The sequence below is a fragment of the Pundamilia nyererei genome, unplaced genomic scaffold (assembly GCF_000239375.1).
Source record: "Pundamilia nyererei isolate P.nyererei 1_Seehausen unplaced genomic scaffold, PunNye1.0 scaffold00137, whole genome shotgun sequence".
Taxonomy (NCBI): Eukaryota; Metazoa; Chordata; class Actinopteri; order Cichliformes; family Cichlidae; genus Pundamilia; species Pundamilia nyererei.
In genome coordinates, this window is record NW_005187538.1 from 1,706,040 (window position 1) to 1,731,868 (window position 25,829).

The 25,829-nt window shown below is 40.9% G+C and overlaps 2 protein-coding genes across 2 annotated transcripts in view; both read right to left on the bottom strand.

Annotated features, from left to right (window-relative positions):
• The window catches only part of uacab (uveal autoantigen with coiled-coil domains and ankyrin repeats b), a 38,844-nt gene extending 27,900 nt beyond the window's left edge, over nt 1-10,944 (bottom strand). Inside the window, exon 1 of the mRNA XM_005744003.1 lies at nt 10,711-10,944. Within this exon, the coding sequence (XP_005744060.1) occupies nt 10,711-10,758 (48 nt within the window). The 5' untranslated portion in view covers nt 10,759-10,944. The remainder of the gene's footprint in view (nt 1-10,710) is intronic.
• A 2,013-nt stretch (nt 10,945-12,957) lies between these two features.
• On the bottom strand, nt 12,958-23,953 carry LOC102207443 (mortality factor 4-like protein 1). The gene is made up of 12 exons (XM_005744006.2): nt 23,714-23,953; nt 23,309-23,355; nt 23,147-23,214; nt 22,942-23,028; nt 21,526-21,606; nt 21,306-21,331; nt 21,006-21,094; nt 20,591-20,692; nt 20,058-20,146; nt 19,121-19,293; nt 16,710-16,794; nt 12,958-14,625 (listed from the first exon to the last, which is right to left on the bottom strand). Exons 1-12 carry the CDS (start codon nt 23,751-23,753, stop codon nt 14,541-14,543), a joined length of 972 nt encoding a protein of 323 aa, XP_005744063.1. The 5' UTR covers nt 23,754-23,953; the 3' UTR covers nt 12,958-14,540.
• Between the last annotated feature and the right edge of the window lie 1,876 nt (nt 23,954-25,829).

A 25,829-nucleotide genomic window follows, 5' to 3' on the forward strand; every position in this document is an offset into this window, starting at 1 on the left:
GCTAACACGTTGACGCCGTCCAGCCCCACGCACGGGGCGATCCGCGGTAACTCGTTAGAGGAGATTTGCCGTGTCCATCTTGTCGTTGCCTGCAGGTGAAACTATGGGGGAGGGGGAATTGTGTTCAGTGAAGGACAGAGGCGAGGCCCAGTAACGCTGCATAGAGACAAAAGTGGACAAACGAGAGGCAAACTTGCAGCTCCACAAGTATAATTATAACATAACATATACTATATCGATATAAACGATATTGTCACATCTTATATCTCGTATAAAAATATATTGATATTATTAAAAAACTCGATATATCGTCCAGTCCTAGCAGGTATTCCACCTAGTCTATAACCTTTTAGTGGCTATTGCACAAATAATACATACTGCTTGGTGAATGAACTTCACACATCTTAACAAGGCATTTGTATAATTTTAAAAATAATAAAATGACTGTATAATGTCATAAAAAGCAGACTTGTCTAGATCTCCAGTGACCACCTGTAGCTGAACACAGCAGTGGTGTTGAAGCGAAAGGCACTAATTGGCTGCACCGCTTCGTTTCTCTCACTATCTTGTTTGTTCGTGACGACAAAGGGAACAGTGATTTTTTGAAAAAGTAACAAAACCGTCCAACTATGTTAGTGACTCCACATTTTTCATACGGCAGAGGCACGTATCTAATCTGCAGACAGACAGAAACATACAAACAGAGAGAGCACAGCTTGATAGGGCTTAGTCCGTGCTGCTGAACAGCAGTTTGTCCTTCATCAGCAGAATCTTTGTCCCTCTGTTGCTCAGCATGACTGATTGACTGACTGTGTGTGTGTGTGTGTGTGTGTGTGTGTGTGTACGTACATTCTGACGTCAGCTGAAGCCCACCCAAAGTCAGTCAATAAACTAAGCCCCTTCTCACATGCCAACCTCCCCATCACTGCCCTGACACACACTCACAGTTCATGTTACACATAAACAAACCGACTGAATGCAAAGCTCACACATGACAAACATAGTACAACAACAACAACAATAAAAAGACACATGCACTTAACCACCAGAAACAAATTTATGTTCCCTGGTTGATGCAATACAGGATGAGCTCTCTGCTCCATGTAAGCAGTGGGAGGGAGCACAGCATGGGAACGCCGATGGGTAACACTGCTGGGATGACCTCACAGCCGCTCTTATGGAGCCAGACGTTAATCCTGAAACAACAGATCACTGTGTTGCCACTGACTATACAGCCGATACAACATCCAGCCTAAAGCAAACATGCGATGAGTCTGTTTCACAGTTTGTCTCCTTTGGTCAACGCAGTCAATTACTATTACTGTTAATGGGGGAATAAGACGGGGCTTTGATGTCTTGTGCACTGGTACATAAATATTCCTCATAAAATAATACTAAGAGGCAGCATGTCTGAATAAATTACCCAGCACAGCACTATTCCAACCGCACACAGCTATAGCAAAATGGAAAATTAAAAACAACAAAACACTAGGTCCTGATTACTGGTATGAGAGCTTCATAATGAAGCAAAGCCTGCTATCTAACAGGCAAGCATACACGGCATTTAGTCAGACAGGCGCTCCTCATGAGATTTAAACAGCCTTACAGTCTGACCAAGGATTAGCTCAAATGAAACACTCAGTCCATCCAAACTAAACCCCAAAAAGTAAACACCACACACACTGTGAAAATTAAGCAGGGTGGAAAAGAGGATTTTAATCAAATCTCGCCCCCTCCAGCAGAGGTTAAGAACGCCTGCTGGGTGTCTCCAAGTTGCAGCCTAAACTTGATAAAGGAGCTTCATAAGTAGGTAGTTTAAGAACGCTCAGTGGGTAGAAAGAAATTCCTGGGGGGTTTAGGAGGCTGTAAAACATACAAGCTCCCCACAAAGGCAACAGTTTATCAGTACAAATAAACAGACATCTCATCTTCCTCTAACACAGCCGTTTAGAAAAGCAGGGTTCTGTTTCAGCAAGCATTTTGTCTCTACGTGAACAAAGTCTAATATGTACTAAAAAGCTGGACCTGGCTTAGTGACAGGCATGTTATAAATTCTCTGTTTATTTGTCCTGCCTTGCAGACCGAGGCACAGCCAGACAAAACACGCACTTGCAGACAGAATATACTCCACTTCCCTCAATGCCCCGCAATGCACTCTGCAGAGGGTAAAAACACAGCAGCAGATCTTTACAGAGCTCGCCAAGGAGTGACAGTAACCGCAGGCTTGACAAACCTCAGCATGTGACACCAGGCAGGTGGGAAAAAAAGAGCAAATTTGGTTTCACACAGGCTCAATTCTAATGAGTAATTAGCCGGTACCATTTCTGAAAAGGTCAGTACCAAGATACTAAGATAAGTGCCTAGACTTAAAAGCAGCTGCGGGTAACAAATAATCCTTCCACAGCATCTTTGAAACCACGAGGGTTTTATTAAGACAGCTCTTTAATAGATCATGTTGACTCAAGGCTTTCCTTTAGTCACCCTGGCTTGAGCTGCACGAAAAGTGCGTGGCTGTTAAAAAAAAAGAAAAAAGAAAAAAGAAAAAAAGCGTACTCTCAATTTATTTTATTGTTATTTTTATTTTTTTTAGCCAAATTTGTAGTTTTCTTAATGTATTTGAGGCCTTTGTCACTCAGTGAGATAGACAGTGTTGCAGTCCAGCAAAGCAAGCACGTAACACTGATTTCTTTAACTACACAATAAAATATACAAAACCTTTGTTATCACCTAACTGACCTTCCAAAAAAAGAAAAAGAAAAAAAGAAAGAAATTTCAAACAAAGCCTCGAAACAAAGAAGCAGGAAAGTCAAATCTGCACCGAGCTCATTGTGAGACTTTATCACAATCACCATTTTTATCCCTGAGCAGAGAAACATCTAAAGAAGCTGATAGCGATCACTGCCTAAAGGTTTGGAACCATCACGTTCCCTTCTCCCATCCACACCCTCCTTTTGTTAAAAACAACTTTGAAACCAGAGTCGTTTCAACTTCCCAACAAAACATTCCTGCTGCATGTGCCTCCTCTGTCCCACAGTACTTTTGCCATCAACAACACCTCCCAATCCCGCTCTCTATTTTGTAAAATAACACTACTTAAAGGGTAAGGGAGGATCCTACATTTCACCATTATTGAACATGCAAGCCCTGGGAAGAGAGAAAAAAAAATCTGCGTGTGATCAGGACGCCAGGAAATATGGAGTACTATGTTACTACTAATTTCTCTTAACAATTAAATTCATTCCCAAGCTCAAAAACCTGAACTCTGAGAATATAAAAGTTGATAGGTTTTTTGTTTTTTTTAAAGAGGGATTTATGAATATAACAATAAAAAGTTGGGACACAAATTCATATCATTGTGAATAAAAAAAAACCTTTAAACATCAAGATTAATGTTAAAGTCAGATACAGATTTAATAAATAAGCTTTACGCGTTCAGTCACACTTGCTGCTGAAATCCTTAACATAATCAAAGCCCAAGAACAACGCTGGTTATACTAGAAAAGCAGCAAATACCCTTTCATTACAGTGTGCTGCTACAAATTTGCCTAAAGGAAGCTTCTCATTAGTGTTCAACCTGTCAGGAGGCTAATGGGTAGGGATGGGTACCGGTGTCCGGTGCCATCTGACATAAACGGTAGTAACCAGACCGAAAAGCAGCGCACATTTCGGTGCTTTATTTCGGTGCTTTTTTTTCCTGAGCTGTGATACACTTCTAGCCAATCATTTTACGTTTCCGAGGATAATAGGCGGGGCCAGGTACGTACGTTCTGTTAGAGCAGAGCTACAGATTAAAAATGTCCAAGGCGAAGCGGTCAAAAGTCTGGCTGTACTTCATAGCAAAATATGCAAACTCAGCAGCCTGCAACAAGTGCTTTAAGCTGATACTGTGATACTGTCAAAGGAGGTAACACCTCAAATCCGATGAAACACCTGGCGACGCATAGCGTTTTTTTTAAAAGCCCAGAAATGCGCCGTATTTGATAGCTTGCTGCGAGACCTCACACCGAGCACATCTACTGCGGGCGGGTTGCCTGTTATGCAACATCCCCAAAAAACACGAAGAGGAGAGTCCTGGCCCCTAGCCCTGCCAGTGTAGCAGAAATTATGACGGATGATGGTGGCAGCCGTTCTTCTCTGCGTGAGTAGCTAATTTACGTTGAGTAGGCTAACCACGTTATTACATTAATGCATGTAAGGTGAACTAGCAAACATCATCATAGCTACATGCGGCTGTCCTCTTGTTTGATGGCAGATACTCCCTTCACCCTGGCTAAAAAGGCTAAAATGACCAAAGAAAAAGTGGAAAACAGTTAAACATGAGAGGTTTAGGACAAAGTTTGTGTTTTTTTCCCATTGTTTAAGCACCGCTTCCAGCCAAGAGTGATACCATATATGCCCCATAGCTGCAGAAAAGGCTAACATTGTTATATTTTTACAAAAAACAGCTGAACATGAGAGGTTTTTGGACCAATTTTGTGTTCTCCATTCTTTAAGCACCGGTTTGAGCACCGGCACCGTTTCAAAAGTACCGATTTGGCACCGGTATCGGATAAAACCTAAACGATACCCATCCCTACTAATGGGGTCTTCATGATCAGTCATTAAACTAACAGGTCTGAGCTTCCCTCTTCATGTTTTAAATATGGCTCGTACACAATGCAAAAACCATCCAAAAACAAAACTGCCAGAAAAAAATAGAAAAGAAAAAAAACTACAGTGACCATGAACACTGACCTACAGCGAGCTGCAGAGTGACTGCCATTCACCACCATAAAATTTATTGGTGATAAAAATATCTTTAGTGCTAACTAACCAGAGGCATTTTTACAGTTGCAGTCATGTCATAAGAATTCAACGTGAGTCCTGTAACTCACAAAACATACAGCCTCCAGCTACGTGCCGAAAACCACAAGTGAAGCAATGAGACAATAATCTGAACACATACTTATCGGGCCATCACCAGGTCATAAACTGGATCTATGTTTTTCATAGGGCTGGGCGATATGGCCTAAAATCCATATGGAGGTATAACTTGAAGCATGTGCGGTAACAATATATATCGCGATATATTCTATTCTTCTGTATAACATATTTTCCACACTACAAGGCGCAAAATCCTTTAATTTTCTCAAAAATCGACAGTGTGCCTTATGTATGAATTCTGGTTGTGTTTACTGACCTCGAACCGATTTCATGTGGTACATGGTGCGCAGAAATCTGTCAAAAATGTTTTAGTACAACCTTGGTAAGCTACAAACGCCGCACGGCTTGATGGATTGTTGGAGCATTACGGCTACCGTAGTCAGGAGCCTTGCGAAGTGATCTGGGTCCAAAACCCAAGTAATCACCCAGACCTATAGGTGATATTATAATGATGAAAAACAAGTGCAAAAGCAAAAACATAACCATATAATGTATTATATGCTAGAACTTAAAGTCTGCCTAGCTGAACTTTGTAACTTTTAGACAATAACTTGAGTTTTACTGTTCCTCTGATTTCAGCGACAAATAAGTCACAATTCAAGCGAACGTCATGTAGAAAATACTAAGCAGTCATAGAAGACAGATGGACGATAGAGCAGAACAAAACACAGATATAAAATTTCATGTGTTGAAAAATTGTACTGTCAGGGAACAGACTGAATTTGAACAACATACAGATACAGACATCCGAAACTTGTCTAAGTTTTCTTAACATCAAGCAAAATACTTTGCTTCCTACGAGTGAAATGAAAGCTAGAGAAAAAGACGCAGTCCTTCACCTGGACGTCAGCCCACTCACACTTCTTATAATCTATTACAACGTCTACATGTTGTGTACTATGTTACATGTAGACCTTGGACTATTTCATTTCCTGACCTTTCCTTCTCCTATCCTTACACTAAACGTTACGATGGGCTCAGCAGACTTTTAATGATATTGGATCATGGACACATGATGTAGGTGCAGGTGTATAATGACGGCTTAGGACAACGTAGATGAGCATCTTTAAGCACTGATGTCATCGCTCAGTGGTAGCATAACAGACAATCATCCAACAGTAGCAGACATGTTTTATTTGATTTGATTTGTTTGACATTGCAAAACATTGCCATACCTACCCAATACAGTAGGGCAGCCACATTTCACCACATATCACAAGGAAAACTAAGTGAAGCTGCATTTTTTATTATTACACACTGCATTTTCTCCCGGAAACTCTATTTTGCAGTGATTTTTAGCCACTCATATACCACAGCCTTGTATCCTGTATATCTGCTGTTTACAGGTAGGTGCCCCAACATGCCACCATCCACAGGAGATCTGACAGAGGTACAGATCTGGCTTTAGGCCTCAGTAAAGCAGGAAGTGTGTAAGAGATTAACAATAACTAATGATTACATGCAGAGTAATGTATAAACAGAGGGAGTGGAAAAAGGTGAGTAAGGAATACTCAGTGTATCATTGCAGCGTAACTATGGGAGGATTCAGGGTCACCTGATCCAGCTGTAAATTTATGCTTTAAGAAAGAAAAGTTTTAAGCCTGATCTGAAAAGTAGAGGGGGTGTCTGTCTCCTTAATCCAAGCTGGGAGCTGGTTCCACAGAAGAGGGGCTTGAAAGCTGAAGGCTCTGCCTTCAATCCTACCTTTAAATACCCTAGGAGCTTCAAGTAAGCCTGCACTCTGAGAGCGACGTGCTCTATTCGGGTGATATGGTACTACGAAATCTTTTAGATAAGATGGGGCCTAATTATTCAAAACCTTGTGAGGAGAAGGTCCCTAAATTTGATTGTGGATTTAACAGAGGCCAATGAAAAGAAGCCTTTCTCAAGAACTGACCAGGAGGGGTGTCTGCCACAACAATACAATGAATTATAGGGCTGCACGATTAATCGTTAGAAAATCGCGATCTCAATTCATACTTATGTGCGATCTAATTTCCAAATGACAATGATTTTTAAAAAAAAGAAGAAAAAAAAAAGAAAAAAAGACGACGACGATTGTACCGCATTTTGATCCGGGACGTAATCTGCATGAAAACAAGCGCTCACTCTTCCTGCTCAACAAATAACAAGGGCGGAGCCTTATACCACGTGATACAGAAGCTGGCTGCTAAAAAAAACAACGGAGAGCACATCAGGGATGACGAGAAAGTGACAGGAGAAAATCCGTCCCAGTCAACCACCCAAACATCAATAACGGGAACCTTATACAGCGCTTCCCTATACCCGTCGAACTCCCGCAGGCACAAAGAAATTACAGAGGCTATCACTTATCACCTGACCAAAGATATCATCAACACTGTGCAAAACGAGGGATTTAGGAAAATGATCAACACCCTAGACAAACGCTACACAGTGCCGTCCCGCAACTATTTTTCTATTGTTGCACTACCTGCTCTATACATGCAGTGTCGAGCAACGGTGGAGACGGAATTACAAGCAGTACAACATTTTGCGGCAATGACCAAATGTGAGACATTTGTTGTTTTTATGTTTATTTATTGTTTTTATGTTCAGTCTCAACTGTTACTAAGTTGATGTGCAGTTAATAAGTGCAATAAATATTTATACTGGAAAAGAAAATCGTGAGAGAATCGTGATCTCAATTCTAAGCAAAAAAAATCGTGATTCTCATTTTATGCAAAATCGTGCAGCCCTAATGAATTAAACAACTATAGGCAAGTAATACAGAACATTTTAGCTGGTTCTAACAGCCATATCTCGAGAAAAAAAAAACCAAACCTCAGTTTTGCTTTGCTCATCCTGGTCTTACAAGGCTCTCATGGATGAATCTGCATTAGAAAGACTTTCTATCATCAAGGCACTCAAACTGATGTCTGACAGGTTTAGTGTCTCCTTCTCTGATAACCAAATCATTTGTGCATCTCAGTGATTTCAGTTTCACGGGCTGTACTGAACGCACAAAATCCAGCTGACACGATGGATGTTTACTGTGACAACAAGCAGATACTGCGACAGTGCAGCCAAATCTCAAATCTAACCAGGAAATCATTTTTCTCTGGTTACCCTGCTGGAGTTATAACTTTCTGCTCGTACCTCTGTAGCCTCGGCTCTGAAAGCACACCGATATCTCCTGAAACAAACAGATATCACTTCTTTTTTTTTTTTGCAATCCGAGTATGTGGTTATCTAAAATGTTTGAGGAATGCTGATCGGAATCTTGCTGAGGACATTCCTAGGCACATTTTCTTTTTGCTTTATATTTATTTTTATTTTGATAGGGATCTGCTTTTCATAACCCAATATTATTTTCCACAAAGGAATGTCTTTTAGGAACAGACAATGATTACATGTGAACTTCAACATTCAGAAAATATCAGCAGCTAAAATGAGTGGAACAGGTACAGCCCCATACTGTCAGACAGAAAAAACAATCTTGTGTCGCTTCTTTCCATCACATGATCATGGCATTTAAACATGACAATGCTTGTCGTACGAAGCCTTGTAGTTAATCACACTTCTCCACAGAAGAATAGGCCTCTACACAAAAGAATAACTGAAACTGGAGGCTTGCCTTTTGCAACCGTGAGCCAAACCAACAGACTTCATCCTGTCTTTAATCTACAGCTGGTATTAAGGGAATGCCATGGCATTTTGAAACCTGGATACTAAGTTTTCAGCTTTGTTTGGTAACATAGTCAGCATTCCTCAGCTGAAATAAGTTCTTGGTAATGCGTGACAGGAAAACCTGATTAGCCAATAAGCAGGCAACTGTGGAAGACAACGGTAATGACACTAAATATGATGCTTATGGCTTCTTTGTTAAAAAACAAAACCTTTTTTCTCTGAATTTCAACAACAGGGAGCACAACTGATACAGTTACAAAAGGAGTGGGGAAAGATGGAGTTTCCTCCATGGATTTGTTTTCTTTGGCCAGGATTGAGTTACATTTTCAATACCCCCCACCCCCATGATTGCCTCTCCTACTTGAAAAATGTGCATGTATTTCTTAATGATTAGTCACGCTACCCAGAAGGAGCAAGCAAGTTCACCTCATTGTGAGCCAGATGAGCGAGGCACACATCTAAAAGCACTTAATGCCGTTCACCTTAATGCCTCAGTGAGTGATTGACTGGTTGATTTGCGTTTCACAAATTTCAAAGTGCAACAGGTGGTGATGACATACTTCTTCTATGTGTTTGTTTACCAGTGCGAGCACAAAGATCTTACCTGAAGCAGAACAGGTTTGTTAAACATTTTAAATTATTACCCATGTTTTGTTTTGTTGAGTTTTTTTTAAACACACCTTTTATCTGTAGGTGTGCTAATATTTCCTCTTCTGCCTTCATAGAGGAATGCAACGGGAATTTTAGCCCAGTGTAAATGTCACATCTGTTTCCTCAACACAGCCCACATCGAGCTTTTCCTCAGGGTGCTTTGAAACAAGTGGAACATAAAGTCTGCAAGCTTTTTTGGTTTTCATGCTTTTTTTTTTTTTTAAAGGGTGTCTCTACTTCTGTCAGAGGGGGTGAGACAGCCGTCAATACACATACAATACCATTTCAATCTCGAAAGGCTTCTCTTCTCTTCGCTCCCTCTCTCCTTTTATTTCAATGGGGGCCGGATAGTTTACCACACACAGCTCCTCTGGCTTTGTGCCTTTCTCATGGTAATTGCTGGGAGCCGAAAACAGAGTGCAGTGCCAGACACCCACTGCATGCTGAACTGTGCAGAATTGTGATGGCTGTCTATTCAGCAAAGTTCATACGTCATCGCTGGATTGTGAAGAATCAATTCCACCCAATCAATTCCAACTTTGTCATGTATGTCATGCCGTACTTCACGGTAAACAACTCAGGCCCACCTGTCCTCAAGTTTGAAGGTCTGCTGCTCTGTAATAATTAATCGTGTATTAATAAAAATAATAATGCGCTGCTTTTGTTAAACAAAATAAACATAAAACAGGCACCATTGTTTTTCCTGCTTTTACATTATGTAAGCATTGAATGGGGAACACCAAGCTCCAGTCTCCAAATATGTCTACCATTCATGTTGATCCAAATACGATGGACAAAATATTAGAAACACAAGCAGTTCACCACCACACTAAATCCTTGTTCAAGCGGGATCCTGAAGACGATTACAGACTTTTTCTTAAACAACCAAAAAACAAACATAATTTAAAAGCTCTCAGTGTGTTCACAAGACAGAAACGAAAGGTGGGTCAAAGTGCACGACAGCGTTTTTTTGTTTTGGTTTTTTTTTTTGGTTTTTTTACGGACCACAAATGTCCCCTGTGATAAAACAAAAAAACAGCAGAACAGGCACTTTGTGGTATTGATTTGTGGTGCTTTCTTCCAGAGCGCGCTTTGTCAACAACAACAACAACAACAGCACAGCTCAGCAGATTTAGGCCAGGTTATAACAATCTGAACCTGGCCTAAATCTGCAGTATAATAATCTGTGTCGAGCAGGCCACGACCTCCGCTTGCGCGCGCGCGCGTGTGTGTGTGTGTGTGTGTGCAGGTGCTTGAACGTGCTGGCGGGGTGTCTATTTTCCAGGGGAGCGCGCGGGCAGCCACCGTGGGAACATGACCGCGGTTAGCGTGGTCGCTAAGACAGAGAGGCGAGGGTTACAGACAGCAACCCGCGGAGGTACAACACAGCGTCGGGTCCCAGCGCCGTCCATGAACTCACAGCTGACCGCTCCAGTGGTGGGAAACGGGGAAAATGAGCAAAACCGAGAAAACAAACGATCAACTTACTGTTATGGTAACTTCGTGCTTTTTCAATCGATACTTGAGGCTCTTCATCTTTTAAAGTTGTTGGTCTCCGGTGTTAAACTTTTCCCGCACTGGACAAGTTCATTAAAAAAGTGCAAAAGTAATGCTGAAGGTAGTCGCAAAGTACGTTTAATCTGCGCCGTTTTCCTCACAGAGCAGGTTTCACCTGACGCCTAACCTCAAACTCCCGAAACTCCCGTCGCACTGCGACTGACAACCTGTGAGCCAATCAAACCAAACCAACCGCGTTCTGTTCACCTTTAATCCAATGGGCAGTTGCGGAGGGCGGGACTTCCTTGGAGAGTGGCCGCTGGGAGTAGTTGGAGTCGTCCTGGGACAGAACCCGGCGTGACGTCAGGATTACCTGAAGAATGAAACACCTACAAACAGTTACCTGTAAACATCGATGTAAACTGAATTTAAAAAACAAAAACAACTATCTGCTGTTTAAACATCACAATATCCTCTAATCCCCCCTCCTCCCCAGAGTGCCCCGAAACATATTTTAATAATAACTGTGCGTTTACCTGTCATTGCCCTCATGTCAAAGCCCAACGTAGTGTATCGAAATGTGCACTTAAACACCTCACAGATCTCACCAGTTTACCCGCGTATGAGCCTATTTGAAGGGTTGGTAACTTTATACCTTGCACAGAAAAAAGGAAAACAGCAACAACAAAAGCATAAAGCATTTGTAAGAGTTTTTTTTTTTTTTTTTTTTGCAAGTGCAACACCAGTGATGAAATCGATTTTCCTCTACAAGCTGTTATTTTGCCATTATTTGGAATAGGAATGTTTGGAATTGGAATGCTCTGAAGAGTCTTTAAACAACTCTTTTATGTTAAAGGTTTTTTTTTAGATACACGACTGAGTTAATATAATATCAAATGTGTGTCACAAGAAAATTACTTTCTTAGGCCAAAGTTTACAGTGGTTGACTGATTAAATATTAAATTATTAAACAGTGAGGGTATGTATCCAAATATAGTCAGTATAAGGTGTTCAATTAGCAGACTGCTCCCTGCTGTCTTCAGTTTACAGTCTGTTTTATGCTTCTTTTCTCTCTCCCTTTATTTCGCCTCATAAAAATATATCAAGTGCATTCAACTGTAAAATCTACAAAGAGGGAAAAACAATAGCAAATTGGGGGGAGGGAAAAGGCTGCCCTCTTGTGGTCACCCAGAGCAGGGTGATTAAGTGAATCAGCCAGTAAATAAACAGGCAAACTAACATAACAGCTGGTATATAGGCTTACTGTTACAATGCTACTCAATAACAGTTAACATCTATTAACAGGTCTCATGAATTATTCCCAAGAGGAGGATTTCCTGGTGTTCCTCTCATATTGTATTTTTCACTGTCCTTAAAGCTACCAAGACTTTATAAGACCGAGACTTTGATGCTGCGTGTCTCTTCCTTTGTCTACGTCCCCATGGCAACACCCTTACCACAGCCACATTTCCTTGGAGAGCATTTCTCATCCACACATTTGGGTGTGTGCGCACCCGCGTGCAGTGACCTGGCATTAAACGTTTGACTGTAAATCACAGACTGAGGCAGGTGTCATGGTGTCAGCATTTGCTCGCTGTCAGGAATTTTTTACCTGCCACACCCACAGTGTGCCCGCATTCACAGCTCATGCGCAGATAAAAAATGGTAGTGTTTAATCCATATTTATATGCAGTATTTGTCATCAGTATCATAGGTGGATTAACCTGCAAGAGTCCTTGGAATGGAAGCAGTGTGTCCCTAACACGCTGCTCCTGTGGTTCCATCCTGACTCCAGATGTGCTGTGTACAACTATAATTAAACACAAAAATTTATACACATGCAACTTTTAAATGTAGTACAGACAAAAACGGTGCTTCAGGACCGAAGTGTACAATTCTGAGGATTTTTTACCCACTTTGACATACCTCAGCCTTTTCTCCCCGTTTCCCTTACTTAAGAATAACTTATTGACAGCCACCCTTCCACTGAGACCAGCAAATATTTTAAAGACACACTGCACAGCATGCACAGACTGCCAAGTGTTGGGCTGATAGCTCTTTGGGAATCACCTTGTTGGTGCAAAAATCCAATTTTGTGTCTGTCAAACTGTGCATTTTTTGGACTATTTCATAAAATCAACAAAATAAATGGGACAAAATGATGTGTTTTTAGGACAGACTGCTAGTAAATGTGGGACTCATTGAATGTTGGGACAAAGAAGAATGTATTTTCATAGATACTGGGCATCATTTTATTTTATTGGGTTACTTATTGTTAACGTTTATTTACATCTTCATTATTCTGGACATATGTTTGAGTAGGTGAAGTATGATTCCCATGAGTGAAGCTCGCACAGGGAAGGGTTGGGGCAGCTTGGGCGTCCTTAGAGTTGGTCATAGAGGCCCTGATTCGTTTAGTGCACTGACAGCCTGCAGAGCGCAGCTCCGCTGACCTGAAGTGCTTGTGTTTCTGTGCAGACAAGTAAAAGCAACTTACAGACTCATATCTTGAAGTTTTTTTTGTCCACCCAAGTGTGCATCATAAAGTATCTAACAATACTTTAAAATAGGTTCTTTGTCTGTAGACAGCACTGGTTCACCCCTGACACTGAGTGACTCTATGCTTAAAGAAACAAACCTATCTCTTAGAATGGCCAGGTACAAGGACTGAACTGAACATGAGTAAAAAAGCAGCCACTGCATAAAAAAAGACCTCCAAGAACCCTGAAGAACTATTGTTCAAAGGCACTCCAAAAAATGTAAAAAAGCTAAATATAAAGAAATGAGGGGTGGCTCAAGACATCTGCACAGCACTGTTTATGATATGTATATTTCTCTAACTCTCATACAACATTTTTCAGGGCACATTTTTTAGTCCACAGAACTCCATTTACTGACCAGTAAAAATCATTTCAAATTACAAACACACACCAACATATATAGGAATCAGACTCCATGACTGGATCATGTTTAATAATTCCTTGGTAATTTTCCCATGCTGATGTGGGGATATGTATGTTGTAGTCTGTCATGTGGTGTCAAAATCTGGTTGTAGGCATTTTGGATGTTTTACATTTGCAGGATTAACACTGAAAACTGATTTGCACTTTAACAGTCAACACATGTAATTGAAAGATACTTTGACCCTGTGTCTCGTCAGGTGAATACTAAACCAAAACTTAGCAGGAGGATGGCTCTCTGTTTTCAATTTCATTTCCTGCTGCTGCTTTTAAATATTAGCGACATTTACAGCAAGATATGTCTTGAAAGGAGAGAGATAAAACCAAATAATTTACTTGATGTGAAAAAGAACGCACAGTAAACGAGCTGGATACTGTGTATAAACATATATATATTTTTTTCTTTTTACAAACTGATACAAATACACAAGATACAGATACAAAAACATTAACTGCTGAACACTGACTGAGGACCAGCATTAAACTGCACCTCATTTGGCCGAAGAAACACCAATAAATACCCACATGCAACAAATATCTATCAGCTGGAATGCAAAAACACAGAAGAGCTGCTCTGTGGTAACGGACGATGAAGAACTACACTTTTATATGAAGAAAAAAAAAAGGTACATGAAAAGGAAAAGGGGAAAAAAGAAAAGTGACTCAGTTAAAAAGGTTTCACAATTTTTTTTTTCTTCTTAACCGTGACGAGCTCCTGAGACCCTGGCGGGGGAAGCAAATCAGTTCAAGTGAAAAATATCGCCAAAGACTGCGATCCAAAGGGTAGTCACGGATATTTCAGTTGTGGTCTGGGAGAGTGGGATGAGGTGTCTCAATAGGAAAGAGGTTTGCTGAGAGCTCTCACACAGCTTTGCGGTGGTACTCTGGGGGTGCGACCTCATAGTCGCTGGCACTGAAAAGGGTCGATGAATTCTTTACCAGGTACCTGAAGGAAACAAACAACTGACTGTCAGTGAGGAGGGAAGCAGGAACGCCTGGTGCAGAGTGTGTTGTTCAGCAGTCGCCAGGCTCATGCATTTACAAAATGACTGTTACAGTAAGATTAGATTGTGGCAGATGCTTTGCTGCCAAATTACAACTCTGAATAAAAGTCGAGTTTAGTTTGATTTTATATGTATGTAAACAAACTGGCAGAAAAAAAAAAACTTTATGGGAAAGTCATATTGAGAACTCAATGAGAATGTTTATGTTTTCTTATTCTTATAAAGAAAAAAAAACCTTTCCAAGCATCAAGGAAATGACTACGCTTTGGATCGGTGATGAAGGCTCAAAGCTAAATCACCAGTGTTTTACTTCAATAAGTCTACAAGTTATATAGGAAATGACAGCAGTGTTTGCATTTTTGTCTACCCTTCGTCTTCTCTATGCAAAACAGTCAGGATAAGAAACTGCAGTAAGATGGTGCATTTAAGAAATTAAAACCTCCATATGTACTTGTGTAGGGGGGAGATTTGTGGCTCAGCAGCAGGGGAGGGGTGGAGCAGTGGGCTCAGGGTGTGGTGTCAGGGTGGGGTTTCGGCTGGTTCACCACCGCTCCCACTGCCCCCTGTGGTTCCCTCCATTGCACTGGGCAAGTGAAATGACCCCTCAGTCACTTTAATTTTAAAACTGTGTAATTTTAAAATATACAGTATATTCTGTGTATTTACTATCTCACTCTTATTGCCTGTTTATGCCCTGTCCTTATCTTCAACGTCATGCTGCTCTGTTGTATCTTAATTGCTCCTTGGGGATAAATAAAGTCTTTCTGATTCTGATTAATGGAGATCTTTCAGGCCAAAACAAAGGCATTTCGCTGGCCCGAGGAAGAGTGGGCACTTGTAATAACCTGTTGAGGTAGTGTGTGGGGATGCATTCACGACCTGTAGGAGCATGTAGTATCTGTGGGTTATCCGATGCTGCCGTCTGGCAGGGCCCTCACAAGAAGGCCTTGTAATTCACTCTATGAGAGATTTCCCATCAGAGCAGTGTGTTGATGACACCCTAAGCTATCCATTGACCAAGTGATAAGAACTGATGGTCACATGGTGCGCCCTGACACAGTGCTGACCTACACACACTTTGTATTGACTAAGTATAAGCATTATCGAGTGAGTCGCACAGAGGAGGAACACAACCAGGTGCTGGTGCCAAAAAGCTGCCGAGAAACGATTTTCCAAGCGGCTCATTATAACCCCATGGCAGGGCATTTGGGATATGACAAAACTCGAATAATGCGAATAATGGCCCGATTTTATTGGCTGGGTGGATTTGCACCCAATTTTCAGATAAGCTTTGGCTGGAGTTGCCAAATTTCATCATTCTTGCTTCCTTCCATTGTGATAACCATGACACACAGGCCCAGAGAGTGAATGTTGCTGCACTACAACAGCGGTTTGCAAATGTGTTCTTCCCCTGCCTGGCTGTACTTCACTCATAGAGCACCATTCTGAAACACGCCTTGGTATGAAGTCATGGCCCTACAGGTTAGGTGTGCATGGGTGCTTTATCCTGTCACACTCCTGTCCTTCAGCTGAAAAGACTTCTATATATAAAAAAGGAGTGTCTCCGCCCTGCAGGTCTTTTTTTGTTCAAGAGGGGAGAGGTCAGAATTACTTTCTCTCTCAATCATGTCTCTCACACAGCCCGAGGCCAACCATATAGACCGTACCATATCTGCAAGTCATGTTATGTCACCACTGTATCAGTCAGTGTAGATGTATCCGCAGTGCTGTTCACACATCAAAACAACTAAACATCACGCACAAGTGATCTAAGAGACCATTTTCAATTTGGATTCAGTTCCAAAGAACGGCACGGTACCTCAGTCTGTCATAACGCGCTGCAACGTGTACGGTTAGTCTCAAGAAAAATACTTTCCAGAGCAGAAAATCGATTTCATGGCTTATGTTTTGAGGAACTGCAACAAGCCTGGCTGCACTAATGTGAATGTGAATACAACATGACATTTGAGAATCGGCCAAACATGACATGGAGTGACTGGTGTTGTGCTGGGAGTTAAAAGCTTACTTGAGGAAATCTTGGAGGTAACTGAGCAACAGAGCCAGACTCTTCTCATCCAGGGGAGTATAGGCCAGCATGGCTCCAATACGAACTGTTGGTGGAGGACAACATACAGCGTATGAGCAGCATTGCATACGGTAAATTTGGAGATTGAGGTAAGATTTCTATAACATCACCACAATCGAAAAATGTGACATAAAGAGGGGAGAAGCCTACTTTTCAAATAAACTGACTGGTGCTACAAACATCTAAATAAATAATACTTTAAATAAACTGCTTAAAAGAAAATCAGGGAATAAGGACCAAGTTGTAATGAGAGTATAGCATAAAGTCAGTTAAATGTGGGATTTTAATCTGGTTAGTTCAGTAGCAGAGGGGGTTGTCTGGTGCTTTGGTGTGAATGAAATTATCAACATGTGAGCTAGAGGGGCAACAATGAGACACCCCCCAAAACAGGAATGGTTTTACAGGTGGAGGCCTCTGACATTTTTCCAGACTGTTAGGAAAAAATAATAAAATGAAATTTCAGCTAATTTCAGTCACGTCTAACAATCCAGATGAGTCATCATAGTTGAAGTAGCCATAAAGCTATTTTGTGTACAATAACTAATACTTCAATCCTTTTACATTGGGACTTCTCTTCGAGCCTATTTAGCACTTTCATCCACGAATTTACAAAACTGCTTAAAAGGTGAACCAGAAATATTGAATTAACTGAACTGAAAGGAGCAGATATAAATTCTGCTGCGACATGTAAAAAGAAGCATGATGATTAGGAACACATACTTTTAATGGGCCTTGTGCCCGTGAAAAGCAAAAAAATGTTTCCAGCTTCAAATTTTGCCACTTTGTACTGCATTCCTACTATTTTTCTGTCTTTGGGAGTTCTGATCTGACTGGCAACTGCAATTTAAACTTGCACTGAGAGCAAAATCAACTTCTTTGAAGCAACGTTCATGCGGAGGAGCATCACTGCTAATGAGATCTGGGTCTTCAGGTAGGACACTGAGACCAAACAGAGGTCTTCAGTAGAGTGAGACCACTTTTTTCTCTCCCTTTAGCTCAGCATTTATGGAGTTGTGCACCGTGTCCCCAGGTTTTTGTCCTCCCAGGTTAAAAGCCAACGAGGAGTTTGACCGTATCATCCTGTGGTTTTCAGTGTAAATGAAATTAACAGTGGGACGTGCCTTGTTACAGCAACACAATCTTGCTCTCACTTACTCTACCTAGCACATTCATTAGGCTCTCTGTGACTTTGTCTCCTTTTTCTAAAATGAAAATGAAGAGTTATAATTTCATCATGGAGCAGGACTTTCGAACACAAACAGTCTGAGATGCCCAAACAAGCATCTGTGAAGGGAACAGCGACCAAATTTATTTAAGATTTTTTTCTGTTTTTTTCTTGTTACCAAGTGAGAACTTGATTACGCTTCATATAGTTTACAGTGCATCCAGAAAGTATTCACAGTCCTTCACTTGTTCCGCACATTGTCATTTTACAACCTTGTTCCAAAATGGATAATTTTGTTTTCAATACTGAATAATGACAAAGTTTAAAAAAAAAACAGTCTGCAAACTTGCATGACATTCAAAACTGAGCTCAGCCGCATCCTGTTTCCACTGATCATCTGTTCAGATGTTTCTACAGCTTGAATGTCCACCTGTGGTAAATTCAGTTCACTTGACATGATTTGGAAAAAAACATAGCTGTCGATATAAGGTCTCATAGTTGCAGGTCATGTCAGAGCACAAACTAAGCCATGAAGTCCAAGTAAGTGTCTGTAGACCTTGGAGACAGGATTGTACTGAGGCACAGGTCTGGGGAAGGGTACAGAAAAACTGAAGCAGCACTGAAGCTTCCACTGAGCACATTGGCCTTCCTCATCTCTAGAACTGGCCTCATGACGAACCTGAGCAATTGGGAAAGAAGAGCCTTAGTCATGGAGGTGACTGAGAACATTCATCTCCCAACAGGACAATGACTATAACCACACAGCCAAGATATCAAAAGAGTGGCTTTATTCTTGGATTTCCTTGAGTGGCCCAGCCAGAGCCCAGACTTTCACACCGCTGAACACCCCTAGAGATCTAAAAATGGCTGTGGAGTGATCCTCTCCATCCAACCAGATGGAGAGGTTCAGCAAAGAAAAGTGGGAGAAGCTCCTGCCAAAGGTGCTTCAAAAAAGTATTGAACAAATACGTAAAAACGTGTGCAAATGTTATATTTTCAATAAATTTGCAAGAATTTTAAAGCAAACTGTTTTCACTTTGTCAATATGGGATACTGTGTGTAGAATTGTGAGGTGAAAATGAATTTAATCCATTTAGGAAAAAGGCTGTAACATCACAAAATGTGGAACAATTGATGTGCTGTGAACACTTTCCGGATACACTGTCTATGTTTCACGTGTTCCTACCAAACAGACGCAGCAGGTGCGGTGCTCCATACACCTGAGACATCGGCACATCCGCGTGTTCGGCCAGGATCTCGGCGTACTGCGGCCTCTCAAACTTGTAAAGCAGCTGAGTGCCCAGCATGACGTTGAAGTACTCCCGGATCCCTGCCACCACTTCACTCACAGCATATTCCCTAAGCGAACGGAGAAGAGAAAAGTCACGTATTTGGAGAGATAACTGGAGACAGCAGAGGTCAGCTCTCTATAGAACAGTCAATAGTACAGTTTTGAACAGTTGCATGAGAGAAATCACTGGGCTTACTTCTTCTCAAAGTTGTTTTTGTTGTGCTGTGATGCAGCAAATGTGAGAAAGCACACAAGTACTATTATAAGAAGACTGGTAACAGCAACTGTCACCCCAATAACTGGCTACAGACTATTAAAAAAGAAAAGAAAAAAAGACTACAAAAACTTACTTATTCTGGTGTATTTTTATTTTGATGCAAAAAGGCAGCATGCTGTGATATTTAAAGAAGTGCTCAGATAAAGGATGCCTAAAAAAGAGCTTTAAAAAAAGAGCCTAAAAAATGAGTTAGCTCCCAGTTTCCACAATTCTGAGAGAGGGAAAAAATTGAGTCGTGTATCCAAAATAATTAAAAGAATTCCTGTGGTTTAAAAGCACTGTTTGACTTACTGTGAAGGCTATAATGCAAAAAATGCACAACTTACAGTTTTAGTGAGATCAGTGGTGTTGTGCCCTTAAAAATATAGTTCAGCTAATGGTATATGTGTTAGTAAGTGTTTACAAGTATCTCTATTAAAAGCAAATTTGTAAAGTGGAAGGAATTTAAGTCTTATGTGGTTGACAGATGCTGTGCCGCTGAACATTTTCATCACAGGACATCAGTGCTTCCTCACGCCTCCATTATTCTGAGAACGTCAGGATGTTTACTCTTACTTATTGTCCGAGTTTCCTTTTGATTTCTTGTAGTTTGCATAGTCCTCCAAGATGGTCTCTACATTCTTCTTAGCTGGCAGATGAAATAACTGTAAGCAACAGAAATGTTACACAAGCATTTCCATCAATAAAAACATCCAGACATCAACTCATTTCAAACTCAACTGTAACATTTATTCTCAGTCCTACATTGCAGAGCATCCTGTGCATGTTCTGACTTTGAAATGAGAAGAACAAATGAGCATGCTCCAGATAGTGATTCTGGCTGAAGCGCTCTCTTCAGACCTGTCCATTAGAAACTGCCGTTTAGGATGTGAGCGGTAGCCAGAGGTCCAGCTGTCATTAGCAGTGTTGCTTCACTATATCACGTATTGGGTGGGTCAGTTTGACCCAAGATTTTGGGATCCATTGTGCAATCAGAGACAAATGAGCACAAGTGGTCCAGAACCTGACATTTCCAGCCATCGCATTTCCATAAATATATGGATAAATATGAAGGAAACAAGTGAAACCTGCTGTGATTTTATTTTCACCTGTTTCTGTCGGGTAATGAGGTCCCAGTCATCCACCAGCCAGGGTTTCAACTCCTCTGGGATCTTCACCTTCACTTCCACACGGTTGGTGAACATCTCCTCCTGGATACACACACACACACACACACTATATGACCTTGCTGCTTTTAAAAGTTTTTGTGTATTTGTGATAGCAAGTGTGGGTTTTACACCCACGGGGTAGACTGGTTCACTCATGCAGGAATAACTGACTCTTTGAACAATTTCACAAGCTTATTGAAGAAATGATACAGGACCAGGATGTTTTGTACTGCCTTGAGTGTGGACCTCCCCCCCCCAACATCTCAGTATTTTCCTCATTCTGCTCACACCTCAAGAAAGAAGCTCAGTTGTTATTCTTATAAAAAGTCCAGTTCCAATACATGATGATACATACACTCTCCACTGTGGGATCAACCCGAGCCCTCTTCTTTCGTGGCCCCTGGGGCATCTCGCCGCTGCTGGTACCTTCACCTGGCCCTGGGGCTAAAAGAAAAGGACAGCTTAAACAATACACAGAAATAAAAGGTGAATATGTTTATTAATAAGTCTCAGATCGCATCAGACTCCATAAATACAACAGTACTTGAACCTCATGAAGCCACAACACCAAAGATCTTTACTATAAGAACAAAAAATATTCTGGAAGAAAGCTACAAAATTCAATAAACATATTTTGTACAAATATTTGACTTACTCTTCTGTTTTGCCTTTTTCACTTTCCTACAATGCAAAAAAGGACATCATGATTGTTCATATGATGTGACACATATACCTCAAGTTGTCTTAATGCAATTCATTGCTTTGACTACATGCGAGCATATAGCACTTTAATAAATAATATCATCAAGGTTGCATCAGAAGAACTGAGTTATTAAATGAATTATTACAGGAGGGAAAAGAAGCTGGACACTCACAGATCAACATTTTTCTGCTGCACAGCAGCAATCTTCTTGCTTGGTGCTAAGCCCCTCATCTTTCCCTCAACATAATGATCCCTGCAGAAAAAAATCAAGAGAGAGCACAATTATAGAAATGTATGTAAATTACTTTTACTGACCACCGTTGAGTTGTAGTGATGTATCACACCGTGGTGATGCAGACACGGCCTTGCTGTTTGATTGGGGGTGGGGGGGTATTTTAGAAATACACTGTCTGCAGCACTGACTTAACTGTTTCCAAAGTGGCCTCACAGTGTAGCGGTTTACAAACAAGTTAAAGATCCCTGGGTCGATTCTGGGAGGAGACACAAATCACCAAGGGCATCTGGCATTGAAAAAACTGCTAACATGCATAGCTACCTGCTGTGTAGCCTGTTTACAAAACACTCTGTTCCATTTGCAGACAGTGGTGTGTGATGTGGAGTCAGACAGTGTTCTCGTGGCACGTTGCTCAATAAGTTGTAAAATCTCTTCTGGAAAAGTAAAAACCACCCCGCCGTTTTCCCCTATCAACATAACTTTATGTGTTAAATATGTCTAATATTACGTATCATGTGTATCATATGGCAGAACTGACAGTAAAGTTCATGTTAATCACAAAAACACATATCTAATGATATCTGAGATTTCTGAAAATATCTGAAAAACAGAATAAAGAACGTTCAGCCTTTACTTAAAGGACTTTTCTGCTGCTCTTGTGTACAGAGAACAATACTGGTGCTACCAACACATTCAGTCTCACACTGACGTTTCCTCATTTGCACCATAACATACACAGACTAGAATAATCCATATAAGCTTCATAAGAATCCATGTACACACTATATTTATATACACTGACAGTAACAACTATACAACTGTATGTAAGCTTTAATATAGCTTGTGTAATTCATATTTATACTTTGATACTTCATACTTATTTTAACATATGCATCTCATATTCTTATAGCTCTCCATTTTATCTTATTTTTGATTCATTCTTGTTCACGGGAAAACAAAAATGACCTGTAAATACTACGGAACTCGCAATAAAGCTGATTTTAACATTAAGATATCACAAAAACAGTATAGTGAAAATCTGATTATATACGTATGTATCCACACAAAAATACTGATCAATATATTGATATAGCATTTACTTATTTACTTTACCTCCCAAGAATCTGTAATTGGATGCGATTGGGCAGACCATATTGTGTAATGTCAACTCTAAAAGCTGCAAATTCTAAATTTATCCAGTCATGCACAAAACAGAGCACAAACGGCCCCCTACTTTTCTTATCGCTGCTCTTCTTTGACAGAAACTCTAAAAAGCTGACTGGACATTAGGAAGAACCGAAAACTCACAAAAACACTTCTTGGTCATGTCTGTGTGGGAAGAGGTTAACTCACTGATTGGCCTTTTGAAGCTCTTTTTGTTTGGCAAGGTTGCTGTCCACATATTTGAGAACTCTGCTTTCAGGAACCCATTCATCCCAGCTGCAAAGGAAGAAAAAAACCCATCACAGATTCTCAAACGTCATCACAGTGTTATAATTCCTATCCAAATAGACGCACAGAGAGAAATGTCAGCCTATATTCAACTCAAGCTGCTCACTTTTTGTTCCATCCGCTGTAATGAATGAAGTATTTAATCTGCTTATCCTTTACGTTGATCTTGACACACTGTAAAAGCGAGAAAACACACAGGCCTTGGATCAGTTTATTTTTAACTGGGAATAAATGAGTAATAAGACCCTCATAAAGTATCGGGACAAACCTTTGCTTCATAGAGCAATGGCCCGTGAAAGCACAGGACTCTTTCACCTACGAGGAGGGGAAAACTAATGTCAAAAGCACGTTATGATGTTCATTACACCCACAACTAATGTAATCAAACGAGCCGCTAACGCAGAGCATGAACAGCAAAGCTAGCTAACAGTTAGCCTTCCGTTAGAGTCTGTAAAGACTCCAGCTTGAGCTAGCTTTACTGTATGCGCTTCATTGCGATGTTACGTCAACGTAAGCTATGTTTTCATTGATATCTGAGCTGTATAAAGCCTCTTTCGCCTTCCCTAGGGATCACTATCGTCGAGCTGCAGCTGCAAGAACAACAACAACAAACCCGCCCCCTTCCAGCCGCTAACTGGGCATCATCGGTGCTTTTTTTTCCCCCCCTACCGACCTTCTTGAAATTTCGGTTTAGGGTCCTGTTTTGGCGCCATTCACGGAGTCAACTGTTCGGACCTCTGAATGATTAAATTCTTGCATTGCCAGAGTCCATTTCTTCCAGGCACAAACACCTCCGACATTGGAGCCAAAGCCAGGGGAAGCCGAGAATGGCCTGCCTGCTGCGGGTCACCTGACCACCGTCAAGCCCCTGGGGGCGTGCTGCGTTCAAATGCTCCTCGTCAAACTCGTACAGACAATGGGACAACTTTCAGGCAGACTCAAGATTGTATATTCATAAATATACAAATATCTACTACATACACACACACACACACACACACACACACCACTAACATCCAAGAGGTGATTTGTCTGCAGGAAAAACCCAGCCCCTTCAGTATTAGTAGCGTTTAAATTTCTCAAGGTGTCATTAGGGGAGACTGCTCATTTCTTTCTATGGTGCTGCAGTTGAATAATTTCTAATGCTTACCAGTGTGGCATCCAGACTGTATGCCATGTAAGGAGTGGTAAAAACAGAGGGAAAGATTACTGGCTGCCAGTTGCTATCCCTGGAGGGCATTGCCACCTACCTCAAATGAGCACAAAACATCATCAGGGGCAGTGCTCACCCAGTCACATGCTGGCTTCAACCAGCTGTAGGTTTTCAAGTTTTGATTTTTTTGGTCTTATATAGCCACAAACCAACAGATTCTAAACATAGTAAATGTAGTTATATTTCTGTCAAGCAACAGACAGAAGAAGGATGAAATTTTTGTGCCCTCAGCGTGCCAGGAGTTTTTAGCCTTTTCTGGCTGGCAAACAATTTTGGGCCACATATTTCTCATGAACTCTGAGTTGTCACACTGTAATCACAACATCATATGAGATATATGTATTTTTAATTGCAAGGATAAAATGTGCCAAATACTAAGTGTTTTCATTTGCAGGTCAGGGAAGTTCATGCAATACAATACTGCGCCAAAGTCCTGAGTCACTCTCATTTCAGTGTACTAGTAAAATATCAAATAGGTGCTATTATTTGTTGAAACATGGACAAAGATACATGTAAATATAGTAAAGTCAATATTTGATAAGACCACCTGTATTCTTTATCAAATCCTGAACTTTCTTAATCAAGCTACATTAAAGTTTCTTTAAATTGTTTCTTCTATCAATGCTGGCTGCCTTTTGTTCTGTTCTCTGATGATTTAAGATCAGCCCACGCTGCTTCAATAATGTTGAGGTCCGAGCTCTGGGGAGGCCAATCCATGACTGAACTGGATTGGCATACCTATCCAGGTATGGTTTGACTGCACTGGCAGTGTTTTGGGGATCATTATAATGCTGAACAAGCTGTTGCCAATCACACCATCTCCAAGTAGTAGATGGAAATCTCATGGTACTTTTCTGTGTTCATTATGCCATCATTTTGGCAGGCTTCCTAAACACTGCTGGTTGAAATGCAGGCCTAAACCACTACACAGCCTCCGCCGTCCTTTGCAGATGGCTGTAGACACTCACTGTTGTACTTCTCTCCAGAATTCATTCGTACATATTGATGATGAGAAAAGTTTCAAATCTGGATTCATCACTCCATAATACCTGTTGCTACTGACTTTCCAGTTGCAAGTAGCTTAACAAATAAAAAATTCCTCTGAAAATAGTCCAGATCAAGGACTGGACTGAAAATGAGTGAAAAACAGCCAATGTCCAAAGAAAAACTTTGAAAGACCTTCAGAAATCTTGGCAGACTGTTGCCCAAGAACACTTTAAAAATGACAAACCGTTCTGGCTCCTGGAAGCAAAATTTCTTCCTGAGAACCAGCCTATCCTTTTTAATGGTCTATATATATTTTTGACTTATTTGAGCTACCCTAATAAGTCCTGTTGTGCTCAGTAGAGGACATTCTGGCCTTTCCAATGATATCTTGTGTGTTTGTGCTTGTGTGCTTCCTGAATAATACTGTTGTTTATATTTACTGCAGGAAGAAACAGTAAAAACGGCATTTTGTAAGGAAAACCTAAAAAGCGCTCTCCACCTGTGAGCAAAAACAAAACCAAAAAACCCCTCCCTTTCCTATTGGTCGAAAAATGTACCATGTCACCAATCAAAAAATGATATGGCAACA